The sequence below is a fragment of the Rhinoderma darwinii genome, chromosome 10, assembly GCF_050947455.1.
Source record: "Rhinoderma darwinii isolate aRhiDar2 chromosome 10, aRhiDar2.hap1, whole genome shotgun sequence".
In the NCBI taxonomy this organism is placed as follows: Eukaryota; Metazoa; Chordata; class Amphibia; order Anura; family Rhinodermatidae; genus Rhinoderma; species Rhinoderma darwinii.
This window is the reverse complement of record NC_134696.1, coordinates 4,300,110-4,322,520: the sequence shown is the minus strand read 5'-3', so window position 1 is coordinate 4,322,520 and position 22,411 is coordinate 4,300,110. Positions and strand designations below refer to the sequence as shown.

General features: G+C 48.2%; 1 protein-coding gene across 1 annotated transcript in view; it reads left to right on the top strand.

The window, feature by feature from the left end:
- Positions 1-21,062, top strand: part of SIAE (sialic acid acetylesterase) — a 60,343-nt gene extending 39,281 nt beyond the window's left edge. The window contains exons 9-10 of the mRNA XM_075839181.1: positions 19,775-19,970; positions 20,201-21,062. Of these exons, the coding sequence (XP_075695296.1) occupies positions 19,775-19,970; positions 20,201-20,431 (427 nt within the window). The 3' untranslated portion in view covers positions 20,432-21,062. The remainder of the gene's footprint in view (positions 1-19,774; positions 19,971-20,200) is intronic.
- The last annotated feature ends 1,349 nt before the right edge of the window (positions 21,063-22,411 follow it).

Genomic DNA, 22,411 nt, shown 5'->3' with positions numbered 1-22,411 from the left:
CTTCTTGGAATGACGCCGGGCCCCATCCGGACGAGGGGGGGCAGCGGTCTGCTATACAGGCAGCGACGACTACAAGAAGATTTTATTTTGACAGCCCTGCAGAAGGACTGGATCGGCAGGGCTGTCGTTCTGAATATGCCACGCCACCAGGGGGTGGCAGGATCGTGGACGGGCCGCATTCCGCGGAGCCTAGAGCAGCAGCGACTGGAAGTGCGGGGAGCTACGGGGAGCGTGGGGTGCAGGAGCACCACTCCCTAGGATCGTCACGACCGACGCCTGGATTATCTGGAGTGATGGACGCGTCCGCTGGGAGGTCACCTCAGGGACGTACGGGTGAGTCTACCACTGATGTGGTGCCGGGGATGTGTGGGGGGGATGTGGGGGGGATATTGTCAATGTCACAGATGCAATTGTTGTTTAGAGGGATGCAGGAGTATTTTATGAGAATTGTGCCAGGCGTAGAGCAGTCGCCAGCGAGGGTATGGGGCGCTGCTAGTGAGGCGTCGGCTAGTGCGGCAGGGAGTGCGGTTGCTAATGAGGCGATTTCTGGTGCAGCTGCGGCAGTGATTGCGGGTGTTAGTGAAGTGGCGCCGGTTGTGGGTGCCGTAGTGGCTGTGGGAAAAGCAGTTGACGAGGCGGCTAGTACAGCTAAGAAGGTGGTGGAGGATGTGCGTTTGGCTGACGCCGCTAAAGGTGAGGTTTATGTGTGTTTTGAGGGCCCGCTGGGGGCACATTTGAAGGTGGAGATTAGGGAAAAGATATGGAAAGATGAATATGTTGAGATTTTTTCTTTGCTGCCGTTAGAGAAGTTTAATTTGGACCGGTGGAAACCGGATGAAAGTAAGAAGGAGGAGGAGGAGCGGCGGCGGTATCGTTTGATTCCACGGACTTTTGCGAATTGGCTGCAGGCCTTCGCTATCTTGGCTAGTGTGGTGGGTGAGAAGGCGCCGGAGAACTGTTCGGCGCTATTCTGTTATATGGATTCGGTAGGGGAGGCGTATCGTGTATACGGTGGTAATGCGTGGTTGCGGTATGACGAACAGTTTCGTCAGCGGAAGTCGGTGCGCCCGTCGTTGCGATGGGATCACAAGGATATCAGTTTATGGATGCGTCTGATGTCTGCGCCAAAACAGGGGCAGCAGCCCTTTCGTGATGCGGCCGGCGGTCAGGGGTCAGCAGCGGGTCGGTCAGGATCCTCAGGAAAGGGGTGTTGCTGGCAGTATAATGAGGGGCATTGCAAGTTCGGCCCAGATTGTAGGTACAAGCACGAGTGCTCCGGTTGCGGAGGCGCCCATGGTTTGTCCAGATGCTTCAAGAAGCATAAGGGCAGGCAGGGAGATGCTGAGCAGAAGAGGGGCGACGCCGGTGAGGGTGGAAAGGATGCTCCCGTTTTTAAGGGGCTATCCAAATAAGAAAGTGGCGGATTTGTTGTGGTTAGGATTTTCAGAAGGTTTTCGGATTCCTTGTACGTCGGTTGGACGTGACGGGGTAGTCCGTAATTTGTCGTCTGCTTTGGCGCGGCCTGATCTGGTTACGGATAAGCTGCTGAAGGAGGTGGCTTTGGGCCGCATGGCGGGGCCGTTTTCCTCCCCGCCTGTTCAGAATTTGCGTGTTTCCCCGTTAGGTTTGGTTCCAAAAAAGGAGGTGAATAAATTCCGCCTTATTCATCACTTGTCTTATCCGGAAGGCGAGTCGGTGAATGACGGCATTGATCCGGCCCTGTGCGCGGTCAGTTACACTAACTTTGATGCGGCGGTTGTTTGGGTTCGGAAATACGGGAAGGGCTCTCTGTTAGCGAAAACTGACATTGAGGCCGCTTTTCGTTTATTGCCGGTGCATCCGGATAGTTTTTGTTTGCTGGGATGTTATTGGCAGGAGGAATATTTTGTGGATTGTTGCCTCCCGATGGGCTGCTCCATTTCATGCGCTTATTTTGAGATGTTTAGCACGTTTTTGGAGTGGGTGGTCCGTCGGGAGGCGCAGGTGCAATCTGCCCTACATTATCTGGATGATTTCCTGTTTATCGGTCCGCCGGGTACCTATGTGTGTGCAGGATTGCTACACACTATGGAGAGAGTGGCAATGGATTTTGGGGTACCTTTGGCGCCTGAGAAAACTGAGGGACCCACGACGGTCATTAAGTTTTTGGGAATCATGATTGATTCAGATAACATGGAGTGTCGCTTGCCTGATGATAAGTTGCTGGAGATGAGAGAGTTGGTGGCGAGTGCGCTGCGCAGGAAGAAGATACAATTGCGGGACTTGCAATCCTTGTTGGGGCATTTGAATTTCGCTTGTAGGATTATGCCCATGGGGCGGGTGTTTTGCAGGCGGTTGGCGAATGCTACCGCAGGGGTGCATTCCCCTCATCATTTCATTAGGTTGTCGGCGGAGTTGAAAGCTGACTTGTTGGTGTGGGGGGAGTTTTTGCAGACCTATAATGGGCGGTCGGTGCTCATGTATCAGCCGGTGTCTAGTGTGGACTTGGAGCTGTATACTGATGCATCAGGTGCATGTGGATTTGGGGCTTATTTCCAGGGGCAGTGGTGTGCAGGAGTTTGGCCTGATACATGGCATGAATGTGGTTTTGTCCGTAACTTGGCTCTGCTGGAATTGTTCCCGATTGTGGTGGCTGCGGAGTTGTGGGGGGATTGTCTGCGGGACCGGAGAGTGCGTTTCGTATGTGACAATCTAGGTGTCGTTCAGGCTGTTAATGCGCAGACAGCTAATTCTCCGCCAGTCGTGCGACTATTGCGACATTTAGTTTTGAGAGGTCTGATGTTGAATGCGCATTTTGTGGCAGTGCATATTCCTGGGGTGCTGAATTCTGTGGCTGATTCCCTTTCTCGTCAACAGTGGGACAGGTTTCGTCTGCTGGCGCCGGGGGCGGAGTCTCATGGCCTGCCTTGTCCAGAGCATCTGTGGAAGGTGGTGTGACAATGGCGATGTCGCTTGTGGAAAGGTCGGTTAGTGCGGTCACGTGGCAGAGGTACAGTGCGGTGTGGCAAGTATGGGAGACGTTGTTGGAAAATGCGCAGGCAGGTATTGCAGATCGGCAGGCGTGTGTGCTGTATTTTATAGGAAATGCGTACAGTGAGGGGTCGTCTGCAGCAATGGTCGCTCGCAGTTTGTCGGCCTTGGTTTTTTGGTTTAAGAAGAAAGGTGAGGAGGACGTGACTAAGTCCTTTCTGGTGCGGCAGGCAATGAAGGGTTTCAGGAGGGGTTCCGCAGTTAGGGATCTCAGGAAGCCGGTGTCATTTGAGCTGTTGGTAGCGATTTGTGAATTGTTGAGGGAGGTTTGTGTTTCAGCATTTGAAGTGCGGCTATTTACACTGGCCTTTTCTTTGGCTTTCTTTGGGGCGTTCCGGATATCGGAGTTGGTGTCGGCCAGTAAGAGTGTGGCAGGGGGTTTATTGTATGCTGATGTGGATTTGGATGGCTCCTGCCTTTCTTGTTTGCTCCGTAGATCTAAGACAGATCAGGAGGGGAGAGGTTTTGTGGTGCGTTTGTATGAGTTACCAGGGTCGCGGGTGTGCCCGGTCCGCTGTTTTCGGGAGTTTGTTGCGGTGAGGCCTGAGGGCCCGGCATCCTTGTTGGTTCATGCAGACGGGCTGTCTCTGTCAAAATTCCAGTTTTCACAGGTGTTCAAAAAATGTATCCTGTTGTCCGGCAGAGGGGGAGCAGGTTTTAGCTCTCATTCCTTTAGAATTGGCGCAGCTACGGAAGCAGCTCGGTGGGGTTTATCCCCGGCGATGGTTAAGAAGATTGGTAGGTGGGAGTCAGACAGATACAGGTTGTATGTGCGGCCTCACTTGCTTTGAGGCGGTGGTGATAAGATGTGCTGGAGGTGGATATGGAGTAGTTACGTTGTTGTTTTGTGTTGTTTTAGGTGCAGGTCCCTGCTTGATTTGGATCATGGGGCACTCCTACGTACACTGGGGAGGTGTGCGTGCTGATGTTCGTCCGGCCGGACGGCAGTTGGGCATGGATCACGCAGAGGTGCAGGTCAGATGGTTGGGCCTGCGGGGCATGCTGTGGTGTAGGCTGTTACCAGAGGTACAATTTTATGCGGGATTGGACAGGGCGCCGGATATCTTAGTGGTGCACCTTGGCGGCAATGATTTGGGCATTCGGTCGTCCAGGGATTTAGTGAGGGATGTGAAGATTGACCTTTTGCGGTTGTGGTCGGCGTTCCCAGGAGTGGTTATTGTATGGTCTGATATTGTGGCTCGCAAGGTGTGGCGGCAGGCACGTTCCATACATAGCTTAAACAAAGCGCGAGCAAAGGTCAACAAGGTAGTTGGCAGGTTTGTGGCACGCAATGGCGGTGTTGTGGTGAGGCATAAGGAGTTGGAGGGTAGAGAGGTAGGTTTCCTCAGGGCGGATGGTGTTCATCTAAACGAGGTGGGTCTGGATATGTGGACCTTGGACATTAAGGAGGGCATGGAGAAAGCCCTGCAGTTGTGGAGGGACAATCATGTGTAAGGGGTCACACATGATTGTCGTGGCGGTAGGAGGAGGGGTCTTTGGAGGCACGGAATGAGAAGGAGAAGCAACAATGGAGATTGTTGCAAGAGAACTCGGGGCGTTTAACCCGGGATAGTATTGGAGGGGCTGGGGAGTGGTTACCCAGCTCATATATATTCCTGATGGGCAGGGTCCCCAGGAAGGGAGAGAGAGGTCTTGGACATGGTTGGTGCCCTCGGGTCAGGTGCAGAACGGCTGTAGGGTAAGGGGTCCAGACCTAATAAGGAAACGATGGAGTTTAATGATTGAAGTGCCTTCAAGGATCCTTTATCTGGAGTTGGGAAATAGAGCAGGATGTTATCATGGAGTTATGATGTGTTTATGGTTATGCTCTTTTTCAGAAAAAAGGTGTGTTTAATAAATGGCTGCTGTGGCCTTTACACCAAAATTCATGTGTGGTCTCTTATTGGGGTTTGGGGTGTAAGGTCGTAGATAGCGGAAGCATCAAACATACCTTAAGTCAAGTAAGCCCAGCGTAATGTAGGCGCAGCCGTAATGAAGCAAGCGCATGACTAGGTGTTTGGGAGTTCTAGGCTATTATGTATTAGGTATTATGTGTTAGGCTATATTTGTAGGGATGGGAGGGTTATGTGAAAGGGGGCATGGGGCAAAATGTATCTATATGTGGTGGGTGGAGAATAAAGTATATAAGTCCATGCGGGGAAGAGGCAGCCCTCTTTCCCGCTGGACAACAGGAGAAATTTTTGTCCCGCCCGCCCTCCCAGTATTTTCTCCTGTTTATGGGAATTTGTCGGTTGGGGTTTTGTTTTGTCACAGTAGCAATGGCGGTAGGAGGAGGGGTCTTTGGAGGCACGGAATGAGAAGGAGAAGCAACAATGGAGATTGTTGCAAGAGAACTCGGGGCGTTTAACCCGGGATAGTATTGGAGGGGCTGGGGAGTGGTTACCCAGCTCATATATATTCCTGATGGGCAGGGTCCCCAGGAAGGGAGAGAGAGGTCTTGGACATGGTTGGTGCCCTCGGGTCAGGTGCAGAACGGCTGTAGGGTAAGGGGTCCAGACCTAATAAGGAAACGATGGAGTTTAATGATTGAAGTGCCTTCAAGGATCCTTTATCTGGAGTTGGGAAATAGAGCAGGATGTTATCATGGAGTTATGATGTGTTTATGGTTATGCTCTTTTTCAGAAAAAAGGTGTGTTTAATAAATGGCTGCTGTGGCCTTTACACCAAAATTCATGTGTGGTCTCTTATTGGGGTTTGGGGTGTAAGGTCGTAGATAGCGGAAGCATCAAACATACCTTAAGTCAAGTTACATGTTACACAGGACCCTTCTCTGATATCACCTGCACAGCACAAGTTACATGTTACACACACAGGACCCTCCTCTGATATCACCTGCACAGCACAAGTTACATGTTACACAGGACCCTCCTCTGATATCACCTGCACAGCACAAGTTACATGTTACACAGGATCCTTCTCTGATATCACCTGCACAGCACAAGTTACATGTTACACAGGACCCTCCTCTGATATCACCTGCACAGCACAAGTTACATGTTACACAGGACCCTCCTCTGATATCACCTGCACAGGACAAGTTACATGTTACACAGGACCCTCCTCTGATATCACCTGCACAGGACAAGTTACATGTTACACAGGACCCTTCTCTGATATCACCTGCACAGCACAAGTTACATGTTACACAGGACCCTCCTCTGATATCACCTGCACAGCACAAGTTACATGTTACACAGGACCCTCCTCTGATATCACCTGCACAGCACAAGTTACATGTTACACAGGACCCTTCTCTGATATCACCTGCACAGCACAAGTTACATGTTACACAGGACCCTTCTCTGATATCACCTGCACAGGACAAGTTACATGTTACACAGGACCCTCCTCTGATATCACCTGCACAGCACAAGTTACATGTTACACAGGACCCTTCTCTGATATCACCTGCACAGCACAAGTTACATGTTACACAGGACCCTTCTCTGATATCACCTGCACAGGACAAGTTACATGTTACACAGGACCCTCCTCTGATATCACCTGTACAGGACAAGTTACATGTAACATAGGACCCCTTCTCTGATATCACCTGCACAGGACAAGTTACATGTTACACAGGACCCTTCTCTGATATCACCTGCACAGCACAAGTTACATGTTACACAGGACCCTTCTCTGATATCACCTGCACAGGACAAGTTACATGTTACACAGGACCCTTCTCTGATATCACCTGCACAGGACAAGTTACATGTTACACAGGACCCTTCTCTGATATCTCCTGCACAGGACAAGTTACATGTTACACAGGACCCTTCTCTGATGTCACCTGCACAGCACAAGTTACATGTTACACAGGATCCTCCTCTGATGTCACCTGCACAGCACAAGTTACATGTTACACAGGACCCTCCTCTGATATCACCTGCACAGCACAAGTTACATGTTACACAGGACCCTTCTCTGATATCACATGCACAGCACAAGTTACATGTTACACAGGACCCTTCTCTGATATCACCTGCACAGCACAAGTTACATGTTACACAGGACCCTCCTCTGATATCACCTGCACAGCACAAGTTACATGTCACACAGGACCCTTCTCTGATATCACCTGCACAGCACAAGTTACATGTTACACAGGACCCTTCTCTGATATCACCTGCACAGGACAAGTTACATGTTACACAGGACCCTTCTCTGATATCACCTGCACAGCACAAGTTACATGTTACACACACAGGACCCTCCTCTGATATCACCTGCACAGCACAAGTTACATGTTACACAGGACCCTCCTCTGATATCACCTGCACAGCACAAGTTACATGTTACACAGGATCCTTCTCTGATATCACCTGCACAGCACAAGTTACATGTTACACAGGACCCTCCTCTGATATCACCTGCACAGCACAAGTTACATGTTACACAGGACCCTCCTCTGATATCACCTGCACAGGACAAGTTACATGTTACACAGGACCCTCCTCTGATATCACCTGCACAGGACAAGTTACATGTTACACAGGACCCTTCTCTGATATCACCTGCACAGCACAAGTTACATGTTACACAGGACCCTTCTCTGATATCACCTGCACAGCACAAGTTACATGTTACACAGGACCCTTCTCTGATATCACCTGCACAGCACAAGTTACATGTTACACAGGACCCTACTCTGATATCACCTGCACAGGACAAGTTACATGTTACACAGGACCCTCCTCTGATATCACCTGCACAGCACAAGTTACATGTTACACAGGACCCTCCTCTGACATCACCTGCACAGCACAAGTTACATGTTACACAGGACCCTTCTCTGATATCACCTGCACAGCACAAGTTACATGTTACACAGGACCCTTCTCTGATATCACCTGCACAGGACAAGTTACATGTTACACAGGACCCTTCTCTGATATCACCTGCACAGCACAAGTTACATGTTACACAGGACCCTTCTCTGATATCACCTGCACAGCACAAGTTACATGTTACACAGGACCCTTCTCTGATATCACCTGCACAGCACAAGTTACATGTTACACAGGACCCTCCTCTGATATCACCTGCACAGCACAAGTTACATGTCACACAGGACCCTTCTCTGATATCACCTGCACAGCACAAGTTACATGTTACACAGGACCCTTCTCTGATATCACCTGCACAGGACAAGTTACATGTTACACAGGACCCTTCTCTGATATCACCTGCACAGCACAAGTTACATGTTACACAGGACCCTCCTCTGATATCACCTGCACAGCACAAGTTACATGTTACATAGGACCCTTCTCTGATATCACCTGCACAGCACAAGTTACATGTTACACAGGACCCTCCTCTGATATCACCTGCACAGCACAAGTTACATGTTACACAGGATCCTTCTCTGATATCACCTGCACAGCACAAGTTACATGTTACACAGGACCCTCCTCTGATATCACCTGCACAGCACAAGTTACATGTTACACAGGACCCTCCTCTGATATCACCTGCACAGGACAAGTTACATGTTACACAGGACCCTCCTCTGATATCACCTGCACAGGACAAGTTACATGTTACACAGGACCCTTCTCTGATATCACCTGCACAGGACAAGTTACATGTTACACAGGACCCTTCTCTGATATCACCTGCACAGCACAAGTTACATGTTACACAGGACCCTTCTCTGATATCACCTGCACAGGACAAGTTACATGTTACACAGGACCCTTCTCTGATATCACCTGCACAGCACAAGTTACATGTTACACAGGACCCTTCTCTGATATCACCTGCACAGGACAAGTTACATGTTACACATGACCCTTCTCTGATATCACCTGCACAGCACAAGTTACATGTTACACAGGACCCTTCTCTGATATCACCTGCACAGCACAAGTTACATGTTACACAGGACCCTTCTCTGATATCACCTGCACAGCACAAGTTACATGTTACACAGGACCCTTCTCTGATATCACCTGCACAGCACAAGTTACATGTTACACAGGACCCTCCTCTGATATCACCTTCACAGGACAAGTTACATGTTACACAGGACCCTTCTCTGATATCACCTGCACAGCACAAGTTACATGTTACACAGGACCCTTCTCTGATATCACCTGCACAGCACAAGTTACATGTTACACAGGACCCTTCTCTGATATCACCTGCACAGCACAAGTTACATGTTACACAGGACCCTCCTCTGATATCACCGGCACAGCACAAGTTACATGTTACACAGGACCCTTCTCTGATATCACCTGCACAGGACAAGTTACATGTTACACAGGACCCTTCTCTGATATCACCTGCACAGCACAAGTTACATGTTACACAGGACCCTTCTCTGATATCACCTGCACAGCACAAGTTACATGTTACACAGGACCCTCCTCTGATATCACCGGCACAGCACAAGTTACATGTTACACAGGACCCTTCTCTGATATCACCTGCACAGGACAAGTTACATGTTACACAGGACCCTTCTCTGATATCACCTGCACAGGACAAGTTACATGTTACACAGGACCCTCCTCTGATATCACCTGCACAGCACAAGTTACATGTTACACAGGACCCTTCTCTGATATCACCTGCACAGCACAAGTTACATGTTACACAGGACCCTTCTCTGATATCACCTGCACAGCACAAGTTACATGTTACACAGGACCCTTCTCTGATATCACCTGCACAGCACAAGTTACATGTTACACAGGACCCTCCTCTGATATCACCTGCACAGGACAAGTTACATGTTACACAGGACCCTTCTCTGATATCACCTGCACAGGACAAGTTACATGTCACACAGGACCCTTCTCTGATATCACCGGCACAGCACAAGTTACATGTTACACAGGACCCTTCTCTGATATCACCGGCACAGCACAAGTTACATGTTACACAGGACCCTTCTCTGATATCACCTGCACAGCACAAGTTACATGTTACACAGGAACCTTCTCTGATATCACCTGCACAGCACAAGTTACATGTTACACAGGACCCTTCTCTGATATCACCTGCACAGCACAAGTTACATGTTACACAGGACCCTTCTCTGATATCACCTGCACAGGACAAGTTACATGTTACACAGGACCCTTCTCTGATATCACCTGCACAGGACAAGTTACATGTTACACAGGACCCTTCTCTGATATCACCTGCACAGGACAAGTTACATGTTACACAGGACCCTTCTCTGATATCACCTGCACAGGACAAGTTACATGTTACACAGGACCCTTCTCTGATATCACCTGCACAGGACAAGTTACATGTTACACAGGACCCTTCTCTGATATCTCCTGCACAGGACAAGTTACATGTTACACAGGACCCTTCTCTGATGTCACCTGCACAGCACAAGTTACATGTTACACAGGATCCTCCTCTGATGTCACCTGCACAGCACAAGTTACATGTTACACAGGACCCTCCTCTGATATCACCTGCACAGCACAAGTTACATGTTACACAGGACCCTTCTCTGATATCACATGCACAGCACAAGTTACATGTTACACAGGACCCTTCTCTGATATCACCTGCACAGCACAAGTTACATGTTACACAGGACCCTCCTCTGATATCACCTGCACAGCACAAGTTACATGTCACACAGGACCCTTCTCTGATATCACCTGCACAGCACAAGTTACATGTTACACAGGACCCTTCTCTGATATCACCTGCACAGGACAAGTTACATGTTACACAGGACCCTTCTCTGATATCACCTGCACAGCACAAGTTACATGTTACACACACAGGACCCTCCTCTGATATCACCTGCACAGCACAAGTTACATGTTACACAGGACCCTCCTCTGATATCACCTGCACAGCACAAGTTACATGTTACACAGGATCCTTCTCTGATATCACCTGCACAGCACAAGTTACATGTTACACAGGACCCTCCTCTGATATCACCTGCACAGCACAAGTTACATGTTACACAGGACCCTCCTCTGATATCACCTGCACAGGACAAGTTACATGTTACACAGGACCCTCCTCTGATATCACCTGCACAGGACAAGTTACATGTTACACAGGACCCTTCTCTGATATCACCTGCACAGCACAAGTTACATGTTACACAGGACCCTCCTCTGATATCACCTGCACAGCACAAGTTACATGTTACACAGGACCCTTCTCTGATATCACCTGCACAGCACAAGTTACATGTTACACAGGACCCTTCTCTGATATCACCTGCACAGGACAAGTTACATGTTACACAGGACCCTTCTCTGATATCACCTGCACAGCACAAGTTACATGTTACACAGGACCCTTCTCTGATATCACCTGCACAGCACAAGTTACATGTTACACAGGACCCTTCTCTGATATCACCTGCACAGGACAAGTTACATGTTACACAGGACCCCTTCTCTGATATCACCTGCACAGCACAAGTTACATGTTACACAGGACCCTGCTCTGATATCACCTGCACAGGACAAGTTACATGTTACACAGGACCCTGCTCTGATATCACCTGCACAGGACAAGTTACATGTTACACAGGACCCTCCTCTGATATCACCTGCACAGCACAAGTTACATGTTACACAGGACCCTTCTCTGATATCACCTGCACAGGACAAGTTACATGTTACACAGGACCCCTCCTCTGATATCACCTGCACAGCACAAGTTACATGTTACACAGGACCCTCCTCTGATATCACCTGCACAGCACAAGTTACATGTTACACAGGACCCTTCTCTGATATCACCTGCACAGCACAAGTTACATGTTACACAGGACCCTCCTCTGATATCACCTGTACAGGACAAGTTACATGTTACACAGGACCCTCCTCTGATATCACCTGCACAGCACAAGTTACATGTTACACAGGACCCCTTCTCTGATATCACCTGCACAGCACAAGTTACATGTTACACAGGACCCTCCTCTGATATCACCTGCACAGCACAAGTTACATGTTACACAGGACCCTCCTCTGATATCACCTGCACAGCACAAGTTACATGTTACACAGGACCCTCCTCTGATATCACCTGCACAGCACAAGTTACATGTTACACAGGACCCTTCTCTGATATCAACTGCACAGCACAAGTTACATGTTACACAGGACCCTCCTCTGATATCACCTGCACAGCACAAGTTACATGTTACACAGGACCCTCCTCTGATATCACCTGCACAGCACAAGTTACATGTTACACAGGACCCTCCTCTGATATCACCTGCACAGGACAAGTTACATGTTACACAGGACCCTTCTCTGATATCACCTGCACAGCACAAGTTACATGTTACACAGGACCCTCCTCTGATATCACCTGCACAGCACAAGTTACATGTTACACAGGACCCTTCTCTGATATCACCTGCACAGGACAAGTTACATGTTACACAGGACCCTTCTCTGATATCACCTGCACAGGACAAGTTACATGTTACACAGGACCCTCCTCTGATATCACCTGCACAGCACAAGTTACATGTTACACAGGACCCTCCTCTGATATCACCTGCACAGCACAAGTTACATGTTACACAGGACCCTCCTCTGATATCACCTGCACAGCACAAGTTACATGTTACACAGGACCCTTCTCTGATATCACCTGCACAGCACAAGTTACATGTTACACAGGACCCTTCTCTGATATCACCTGCACAGGACAAGTTACATGTTACACAGGACCCTCCTCTGATATCACCTGCACAGCACAAGTTACATGTTACACAGGACCCTTCTCTGATATCACCTGCACAGCACAAGTTACATGTTACACAGGACCCTTCTCTGATATCACCTGCACAGGACAAGTTACATGTTACACAGGACCCTCCTCTGATATCACCTGTACAGGACAAGTTACATGTAACATAGGACCCCTTCTCTGATATCACCTGCACAGGACAAGTTACATGTTACACAGGACCCTTCTCTGATATCACCTGCACAGCACAAGTTACATGTTACACAGGACCCTTCTCTGATATCACCTGCACAGGACAAGTTACATGTTACACAGGACCCTTCTCTGATATCACCTGCACAGGACAAGTTACATGTTACACAGGACCCTTCTCTGATATCTCCTGCACAGGACAAGTTACATGTTACACAGGACCCTTCTCTGATGTCACCTGCACAGCACAAGTTACATGTTACACAGGATCCTCCTCTGATGTCACCTGCACAGCACAAGTTACATGTTACACAGGACCCTCCTCTGATATCACCTGCACAGCACAAGTTACATGTTACACAGGACCCTTCTCTGATATCACATGCACAGCACAAGTTACATGTTACACAGGACCCTTCTCTGATATCACCTGCACAGCACAAGTTACATGTTACACAGGACCCTCCTCTGATATCACCTGCACAGCACAAGTTACATGTCACACAGGACCCTTCTCTGATATCACCTGCACAGCACAAGTTACATGTTACACAGGACCCTTCTCTGATATCACCTGCACAGGACAAGTTACATGTTACACAGGACCCTTCTCTGATATCACCTGCACAGCACAAGTTACATGTTACACACACAGGACCCTCCTCTGATATCACCTGCACAGCACAAGTTACATGTTACACAGGACCCTCCTCTGATATCACCTGCACAGCACAAGTTACATGTTACACAGGATCCTTCTCTGATATCACCTGCACAGCACAAGTTACATGTTACACAGGACCCTCCTCTGATATCACCTGCACAGCACAAGTTACATGTTACACAGGACCCTCCTCTGATATCACCTGCACAGGACAAGTTACATGTTACACAGGACCCTCCTCTGATATCACCTGCACAGGACAAGTTACATGTTACACAGGACCCTCCTCTGATATCACCTGCACAGGACAAGTTACATGTTACACAGGACCCTTCTCTGATATCACCTGCACAGCACAAGTTACATGTTACACAGGACCCTCCTCTGATATCACCTGCACAGCACAAGTTACATGTTACACAGGACCCTCCTCTGATATCACCTGCACAGCACAAGTTACATGTTACACAGGACCCTTCTCTGATATCACCTGCACAGCACAAGTTACATGTTACACAGGACCCTTCTCTGATATCACCTGCACAGGACAAGTTACATGTTACACAGGACCCTCCTCTGATATCACCTGCACAGCACAAGTTACATGTTACACAGGACCCTTCTCTGATATCACCTGCACAGCACAAGTTACATGTTACACAGGACCCTTCTCTGATATCACCTGCACAGGACAAGTTACATGTTACACAGGACCCTCCTCTGATATCACCTGTACAGGACAAGTTACATGTAACATAGGACCCCTTCTCTGATATCACCTGCACAGGACAAGTTACATGTTACACAGGACCCTTCTCTGATATCACCTGCACAGCACAAGTTACATGTTACACAGGACCCTTCTCTGATATCACCTGCACAGGACAAGTTACATGTTACACAGGACCCTTCTCTGATATCACCTGCACAGGACAAGTTACATGTTACACAGGACCCTTCTCTGATATCTCCTGCACAGGACAAGTTACATGTTACACAGGACCCTTCTCTGATGTCACCTGCACAGCACAAGTTACATGTTACACAGGATCCTCCTCTGATGTCACCTGCACAGCACAAGTTACATGTTACACAGGACCCTCCTCTGATATCACCTGCACAGCACAAGTTACATGTTACACAGGACCCTTCTCTGATATCACATGCACAGCACAAGTTACATGTTACACAGGACCCTTCTCTGATATCACCTGCACAGCACAAGTTACATGTTACACAGGACCCTCCTCTGATATCACCTGCACAGCACAAGTTACATGTCACACAGGACCCTTCTCTGATATCACCTGCACAGCACAAGTTACATGTTACACAGGACCCTTCTCTGATATCACCTGCACAGGACAAGTTACATGTTACACAGGACCCTTCTCTGATATCACCTGCACAGCACAAGTTACATGTTACACACACAGGACCCTCCTCTGATATCACCTGCACAGCACAAGTTACATGTTACACAGGACCCTCCTCTGATATCACCTGCACAGCACAAGTTACATGTTACACAGGACCCTCCTCTGATATCACCTGCACAGGACAAGTTACATGTTACACAGGACCCTCCTCTGATATCACCTGCACAGGACAAGTTACATGTTACACAGGACCCTTCTCTGATATCACCTGCACAGCACAAGTTACATGTTACACAGGACCCTTCTCTGATATCACCTGCACAGCACAAGTTACATGTTACACAGGACCCTTCTCTGATATCACCTGCACAGCACAAGTTACATGTTACACAGGACCCTACTCTGATATCACCTGCACAGGACAAGTTACATGTTACACAGGACCCTCCTCTGATATCACCTGCACAGCACAAGTTACATGTTACACAGGACCCTCCTCTGATATCACCTGCACAGCACAAGTTACATGTTACACAGGACCCTTCTCTGATATCACCTGCACAGCACAAGTTACATGTTACACAGGACCCTTCTCTGATATCACCTGCACAGGACAAGTTACATGTTACACAGGACCCTTCTCTGATATCACCTGCACAGCACAAGTTACATGTTACACAGGACCCTTCTCTGATATCACCTGCACAGGACAAGTTACATGTTACACAGGACCCTTCTCTGATATCACCTGCACAGCACAAGTTACATGTTACACAGGACCCTTCTCTGATATCACCTGCACAGCACAAGTTACATGTTACACAGGACCCTTCTCTGATATCACCTGCACAGCACAAGTTACATGTTACACAGGACCCTCCTCTGATATCACCTGCACAGCACAAGTTACATGTCACACAGGACCCTTCTCTGATATCACCTGCACAGCACAAGTTACATGTTACACAGGACCCTTCTCTGATATCACCTGCACAGGACAAGTTACATGTTACACAGGACCCTTCTCTGATATCACCTGCACAGCACAAGTTACATGTTACACAGGACCCTCCTCTGATATCACCTGCACAGCACAAGTTACATGTTACATAGGACCCTTCTCTGATATCACCTGCACAGCACAAGTTACATGTTACACAGGACCCTCCTCTGATATCACCTGCACAGCACAAGTTACATGTTACACAGGATCCTTCTCTGATATCACCTGCACAGCACAAGTTACATGTTACACAGGACCCTCCTCTGATATCACCTGCACAGCACAAGTTACATGTTACACAGGACCCTCCTCTGATATCACCTGCACAGGACAAGTTACATGTTACACAGGACCCTCCTCTGATATCACCTGCACAGGACAAGTTACATGTTACACAGGACCCTTCTCTGATATCACCTGCACAGGACAAGTTACATGTTACACAGGACCCTTCTCTGATATCACCTGCACAGCACAAGTTACATGTTACACAGGACCCTTCTCTGATATCACCTGCACAGGACAAGTTACATGTTACACAGGACCCTTCTCTGATATCACCTGCACAGCACAAGTTACATGTTACACAGGACCCTTCTCTGATATCACCTGCACAGCACAAGTTACATGTTACACAGGACCCTTCTCTGATATCACCTGCACAGCACAAGTTACATGTTACACAGGACCCTTCTCTGATATCACCTGCACAGCACAAGTTACATGTTACACAGGACCCTTCTCTGATATCACCTGCACAGGACAAGTTACATGTTACACATGACCCTTCTCTGATATCACCTGCACAGCACAAGTTACATGTTACACAGGACCCTTCTCTGATATCACCTGCACAGCACAAGTTACATGTTACACAGGACCCTTCTCTGATATCACCTGCACAGCACAAGTTACATGTTACACAGGACCCTTCTCTGATATCACCTGCACAGCACAAGTTACATGTTACACAGGACCCTCCTCTGATATCACCTTCACAGGACAAGTTACATGTTACACAGGACCCTTCTCTGATATCACCTGCACAGCACAAGTTACATGTTACACAGGACCCTTCTCTGATATCACCTGCACAGCACAAGTTACATGTTACACAGGACCCTTCTCTGATATCACCTGCACAGCACAAGTTACATGTTACACAGGACCCTCCTCTGATATCACCGGCACAGCACAAGTTACATGTTACACAGGACCCTTCTCTGATATCACCTGCACAGGACAAGTTACATGTTACACAGGACCCTTCTCTGATATCACCTGCACAGCACAAGTTACATGTTACACAGGACCCTTCTCTGATATCACCTGCACAGCACAAGTTACATGTTACACAGGACCCTCCTCTGATATCACCGGCACAGCACAAGTTACATGTTACACAGGACCCTTCTCTGATATCACCTGCACAGGACAAGTTACATGTTACACAGGACCCTTCTCTGATATCACCTGCACAGGACAAGTTACATGTTACACAGGACCCTTCTCTGATATCACCTGCACAGCACAAGTTACATGTTACACAGGACCCTTCTCTGATATCACCTGCACAGCACAAGTTACATGTTACACAGGACCCTCCTCTGATATCACCTGCACAGGACAAGTTACATGTTACACAGGACCCTTCTCTGATATCACCTGCACAGGACAAGTTACATGTCACACAGGACCCTTCTCTGATATCACCGGCACAGCACAAGTTACATGTTACACAGGACCCTTCTCTGATATCACCGGCACAGCACAAGTTACATGTTACACAGGACCCTTCTCTGATATCACCTGCACAGCACAAGTTACATGTTACACAGGAACCTTCTCTGATATCACCTGCACAGCACAAGTTACATGTTACACAGGACCCTTCTCTGATATCACCTGCACAGCACAAGTTACATGTTACACAGGACCCTTCTCTGATATCACCTGCACAGGACAAGTTACATGTTACACAGGACCCTTCTCTGATATCACCTGCACAGGACAAGTTACATGTTACACAGGACCCTTCTCTGATATCACCTGCACAGGACAAGTTACATGTTACACAGGACCCTTCTCTGATATCACCTGCACAGGACAAGTTACATGTTACACAGGACCCTTCTCTGATATCACCTGCACAATTCTTGCAACCATTGAATTTGTGAGTATTTGGACAGTTTGTGCTTGAATATCTTTGCAGGATGTCAGAATAACCCCCCAGAGCTTCTGTTTTGATGTGAACTGCCTCCCACCCTCATAGATATTTTGCTTGAAGATGCTTCAAAGATTCTCAATAGGGTTAAGGTCAGGGGAACATGGGGGCCACACCATGAGTTTCTCTCCTTTTATGCCCATAGCAGCCAATGACACAGAGGTATTCTTTGCAGCATAAGATGGTGCATTGTCATGCATGAAGATAATTTTGCTACGGAAGGCACGGTTCTTCTTTTTGTACCACGGAAGAAAGTGGTCAGTCATAAACTCTACGTACTTTGCAGAGGTCATTTTCACACCGTCAGGGACCCTAAAGGGGCCTACCAGCTCTCTCCCCATGATTCCAGCCCAAAACATGACTCCGCCACCTCCTTGCTGACGTCGCAGCTTTGTTGGGACATGGTGGCCATTCACCAACCATCCACTACTCCATCCATCTGGATCATCCAGGGTTGCACAGCACTCATCAGTAAACAACACGGTTTGAAAATTAGTCTTCATGTATTTCTGAGCCCACTGCAACCGTTTCTGCTTGTGAGCATTGTTTAGGGGTGGCCGAATAATAGCTATATGCACACTTGCAAACCTCTGGAAGATCCTACACCTTGAGGTTCGCGGGACTCCAGAGGCACCAGCGGCTTCAAATACCTGTTTGCTGCTTTGCAATGGCATTTTAGCAGCTGCTCTCCTAATCCTATTAATTTGTCTGGCAGAAACCTTCCTCATTATGCCTTTATCTGAACGAACCAGTCTGTGCTCTGAATCAGCCACAAATCTTTTCACAGTACGATGATCACGCTTAAGTTTTCTTGAAATATCCAATGTTTTCATACCTTTTCCAAGGTACAGCACTATTTCACGCTTTTCGGCAGCAGAGAGATCCTTTTTCTTTCCCATATTGCTTGAGACCTGTGGCTGCTTAATAATGTGGAACGTCCTTCTTAAGTAGTTTTCCTTTGATTGGGCACACCTGGCAAACTAATTATCACAGGTGTCTGAGATTGATTACATTGATCCAAAGAGCCCTAAGACACATACACTATACCATCCATGAGTTTCATTGAAAAACGAATAATTAAATGTTTATGACACTTAAATCCAATGTGTATAATAATTTGGAACACGGTGTATATGATTCGCTGTTTATATGATTGATTCGCTGTATATATGATTGATTCACTGTATATATGATCCGCTGTATATATGATTGATTCGCTGTATATATGATCCGCTGTATATATGATTGATTCGCTGTATATATGATTCGCTGTATATATGATTCTATGTTTATATGATCCGTTGTATATATGACTCGCTGTATATATGATCCGTTGTTTATATGATCCGCTGTATATATGATCCACTGTATATATGATCCGCTGTATATATGATCCGCTCTGTATGTGATCTGTTGTGTATCTGATCCGCTGTGTATATCTGATCCGCTGTGTATATGATCTGCTGTGTGTATGTGACTCGCTGTGTATAGGATCCGCTGTGTATATGATCCGCTGTATTTGACTATATGTGGGGTCTCTCCTCTCTCAGCATTCACCCCCGGGATAAGCAGACTGTGGCGTACAGATTGTACTTGGGGGCCCGATCCATCGCATATGGCGAGCGTGACCTCCCTTTCCAGGGTCCATTTCCGGACACGATTGAGGTCTATTACTCCTCTTCATACATGAATATTACCTACAACCAGGAGCTGCTCGTCCCCCGCACCTGCGGCAACATCTTTGAGGTGACTGAACGGAAGGAAACCACTTGGGATTTCTGGGGACCATGAATCTCACAAATGTGGGGGGGAATATCAGGAGGTTCAGGCGCTATCAGTGGGCACCACCAACCATCCATTATATATGGGGGTCCTATATCGTGTCTCCCCTCCCCCACTGTCATTATGGTGGATCATGGTAAAGCGTCAGCTCATCCCCTCCCCCCTTTACGTTTTCTCTACATTTCCATCCACAGGTATTTTGCAGAAATGGAGACGATGAAGGATCCGGATACACGTGGGTCCCGGCTCCCGCGCAGTTCTTGTCCTCTTCTGGTAACGTGGTCACGGTCTCATTTACAGGATGCAGCCACATCTCTGCGGTCCGGTACGCCTGGTCCGACTGGCCCTGCGAATACAAACAGTGTCCAATATACAGCGTCTGCGGGAGGCTGCCGGCGCCAATCTTCATCAAATACTTTAAGTGACACTTTTTTTTTCTTACTTTTTTGGGGCCTCAGGGAATGAATTTGCACAATTATTTTCTGATTGTTAAATGTGTAATTTGGGGAATAATGAAAACCTCAGGAAACTGCAACTTACTCACAATGATATTGGGGTCTGCTGGGAAATCTGAGTGCACCCTCTGTGGGCGGGTCCATGTACTGCACCTCGGGCTGCCGCTGCTGGTTGTCGCTTTTTATACCGTAGCCTTCGGCCTATTATACACCGGTTCAGGAGTAGACGATCGATCGCTGGCGATTTATTAAAAATGAAGTGCAGAGAATAGACCGCAGTGCTCAGGATATTTCTACATTGATGACAATTTAAAAGATGATTCTCAACTTTCTCAATAAATAAATAAACGGCTGCACGCTGCTATGCCGGTCCGTGATTGGATGGGAGGGTCATGTGATCACCTCCAGTGTGTGTCATGTATCAACCAAGCGTCAACATTGATTTTATTTTGTCTCTTAGGCTGTGTGCACTATTGCTCACATAGGTCTGCATAGGAGCTGTATACACAAAACGAAAGTTTATTTTTTGTTTTCTTTTAGATGCATTAGAATATTAATAATAATGAAAAAATAAAGATGCTAAAGTTTAAACCCCTAAGAATGTGGAAGATGAGTTTTATTTGTTCCACTATTCATAAAGTCATTTACATTGATTTCTTATGTTGCAGCCATTTCTATTTGACCATGAAGTGTTGGGGGAGGGGGGTAGGACTCTCAGGCTCTCTCTAAGAGATGTGGGGGGGGGGCAGGACTCTCAGACTCTCTCTATGAGTTGTAGGGGGCAGGACTCTCAGACTCTCTCTATGAGTTGTCGTGGGGTAGGACTCTCAGGCTCTCTCTATGAGTTGTCGGGGGCAGCACTCTCAGGCTCTCTCTATGAGTTGTTGGGGGCCAGGACTCTCAGGCTCTTTCTATGAGTTGTCGGGGGGGGGGGGCAGGACTCTCAGGCTCTCTCTATGAGTTGTCGGGGGTCAGGACTCTCAGGCTTTTTCTATGAGTTGTCAGGGGGGCAGGACTCTCAGGCTCTCTCTATGAGTTGCCGGGGGGGCAGGACTCTCAGGCTCTCTCTATCATACCTCCCAACCGTCGCGGCGGTTTGCAAAATGTCCCGCTGGTTGCTGCATCCAAACAGCTGATCGCTGCTGACTGCAGCAGCGATCAGAAGAAGGCAGGTGTCTTGCGGCGGTGTTCTCACTGCGATCGATGCCGGCATGAGAGTGGACCAGTACAGTCACCTGACCTCACCAGTCAGGTGACTGGACTGGTTCACTCCCGGACCGGCATCGACACCAGTGGGAACGCCGCTGCAAGACTCCTGACTTCTGACGGTGAGTGACGTCAAAAGCAGAGCGGAGAGTGGCAGCAGTAGGGCCTGCTACCTCTACCGCTCGGGCGGCAATGTGGCACCTACAAGGGGACTGTGTGTGGAGCTATCTACAGGAGGGCTGTGTCTGGTGCTATCTACAGGGGGCTATGTTTAGCGCTATCTACAGGGGGGCTGTGTCTGGAGCTATCTACAGGGGGGCTGTGTCCGGAGCTATCTACAGGGGGCTGTGTCTGGCGCTATCTACAGGGGGCTGTGTGTGGCACTATCTACAGGGGGGCTGTGTGTGGCGCTATCTACAGTGGGGCTGTGTGTGGCGCTATCTACAGGGGGCTGTGTGTGGCGCTATCTACAGGGGGGCTGTGTGTGGCGCTATCTACAGGGGGGCTGTGTGTGGAGCTATCTACAGGGGAGACTGTGTGTGGAGCTATCTACAGGGGGGCTGTGTGTGGAGCTATCTACAGGGGGCTGTTTGTGGCTCTATCTACAGGGGTCTGTGTCTGGTGCTATCTACAGGGGGGCTGTGTGTGGAGCTATCTACAGGGGGGCTGTGTGTGGAGCTATCTACAGGGGGCTGTTTGTGGCTCTATCTACAGAGGGCTGTGTGTGGCGCTATCTACAGGGGG